Below are 1673 nucleotides of genomic sequence, written 5' to 3' on the forward strand. Positions count from 1 at the left end.
TTCGACTTTGTAGCATCCTGGGTGTTCACACTAAACACCCAACCTTGCTGGTTCTAGCTCGCATTCGGAGTCCTCTTACAAGGGCAATCCTGCGCCATGTGTCCAGGAAATACACATGTAAAACACCCACCTATACCCAGCTTGCACGAATCATAAGGATGAAAATGCCCACAATGGTTACAAATTGAATCTGGAGAAGCCTTACTCTGATTACCTCTCCCTCTGGCCAGGTGGTACTGATCATAGTTGTTCCGCCTAAAGCCCCCCTTGACTTTGAGGTGCATGTCCTCCTCTCTTGAAGTTCTGAGCTCTTGGTTGAAAGTACTTTCCTAACCCACGGTTGTTGTTTCCCTTACGAGTATCTCTTGATGAAGCCACTTTCTTCACATACTCTTCTACACCTCTTGCCTTATTCACAAGCTCGAAAAAGATCCGAATCTCTAAAGGAGCCACAATAGTCATAATAGTATCCCTCAAGCCTCCTTGGTATTTGATACACTTCCAGCTCTCATAGGACTTCAGGGCACCCTGACATACCCTAGAGAACCTACAAAGTTCCTCAAACCGACTAGTGTAATCAGCCACAGACAATGAGCCATGCTTGAGCTGCATAAGCTCCAACTCCCTCGCTTCTCTTACAGATTCAGGAAAGTATTTCTTGTAGAAAGCTGTCTGGAATACATCCCAAGGAATGTCAGCATTTTGAACCTGCAATAATCAGCATTCTCCTTGCCACTAGTGTTGGGCCTCTCCTAACAGTTGATACGCCGCAAACTCCACAAATTGGTTATTCGGAACACGCTGGGCTTGTAACACACGCTCCATAGCTTGGAACCAATTATCCGCTTCAGTAGGGTTGGTCGAACCCCTAAAAGTCGGTGGATGAACCTTGAGAAATGAAGCTAAGGTTATTAGAGCACCTCCTAAGTCATTACCGTCTCCTTCCCCATTTCTATTTCCATCCCTATTTTCGTTTCTTTTTTTGCTGGTTGACCCAATCTCTATACAGCTTGCAAAGTCACAATAGCATTCGCTTTCATAGTATTAGCCAGGTTGGCCATCACTGCCATAAACTCGGCATGGTTGTCGACCGGTCAGTCATTTCCAGTTTCTCCCCGTGTACGCATATGACCTCGTCTGTGAGTAGCCATTAAGGTTCTGTCTACACCAAATAGCCGATATCAAGGTGACCAGTCTCAATATCAAAAGCTTAGCTTCAATTATCCCAAAAAGGCAATCACAAACAAGCATGCTATGCATATATCAAACAAATAACCTAAATAGCATGAAAGAAAAAAATAAAGAGCATGCAATGAAGCACAATCGTTCCATCCCTCAAGCATATAAGGATGAACTGCTCTGATACCACTAAATGTGACACCCTAATTGCCCTAAGCCTTACTGATGAGTGGATAATTTATACGCTTTTTGGCATTGTTTTTATATAGTTTTTAGTATGATTTAGTTAGTTTTTAGTATATTTTTATTATTTTTTAAGAAAAATTCATATTTTTGAACTTTACTATGACTTTGTGTGTTTTTCTGTGATTTCAAGTATTTTCTGGCTGAAATTGAGGGACCTGAGCAAAAATCTGATTCAAAGGCTGACAAAGGACAGCAGATGCTGTTGGATTCTGATCTTCCTGCACTCGAAGTGAATTTTCTAGAGCTAC

At 42.1% G+C, this 1673-nt stretch overlaps 1 protein-coding gene across 1 annotated transcript; it reads right to left on the reverse strand.

The window, feature by feature from the left end:
- Window positions 1-255: 255 nt before the first annotated feature.
- On the reverse strand, window positions 256-950 carry LOC107492676 (uncharacterized). Its single transcript, XM_016113727.1, has 2 exons — window positions 936-950; window positions 256-708 (listed from the first exon to the last, which is right to left on the reverse strand). Exons 1-2 carry the CDS (start codon window positions 948-950, stop codon window positions 256-258), a joined length of 468 nt encoding a protein of 155 aa, XP_015969213.1.
- Window positions 951-1673: the final 723 nt, after the last annotated feature.

This window comes from Arachis duranensis, chromosome 1 (genome assembly GCF_000817695.3).
Source record: "Arachis duranensis cultivar V14167 chromosome 1, aradu.V14167.gnm2.J7QH, whole genome shotgun sequence".
Classification (NCBI taxonomy): domain Eukaryota; kingdom Viridiplantae; phylum Streptophyta; class Magnoliopsida; order Fabales; family Fabaceae; genus Arachis; species Arachis duranensis.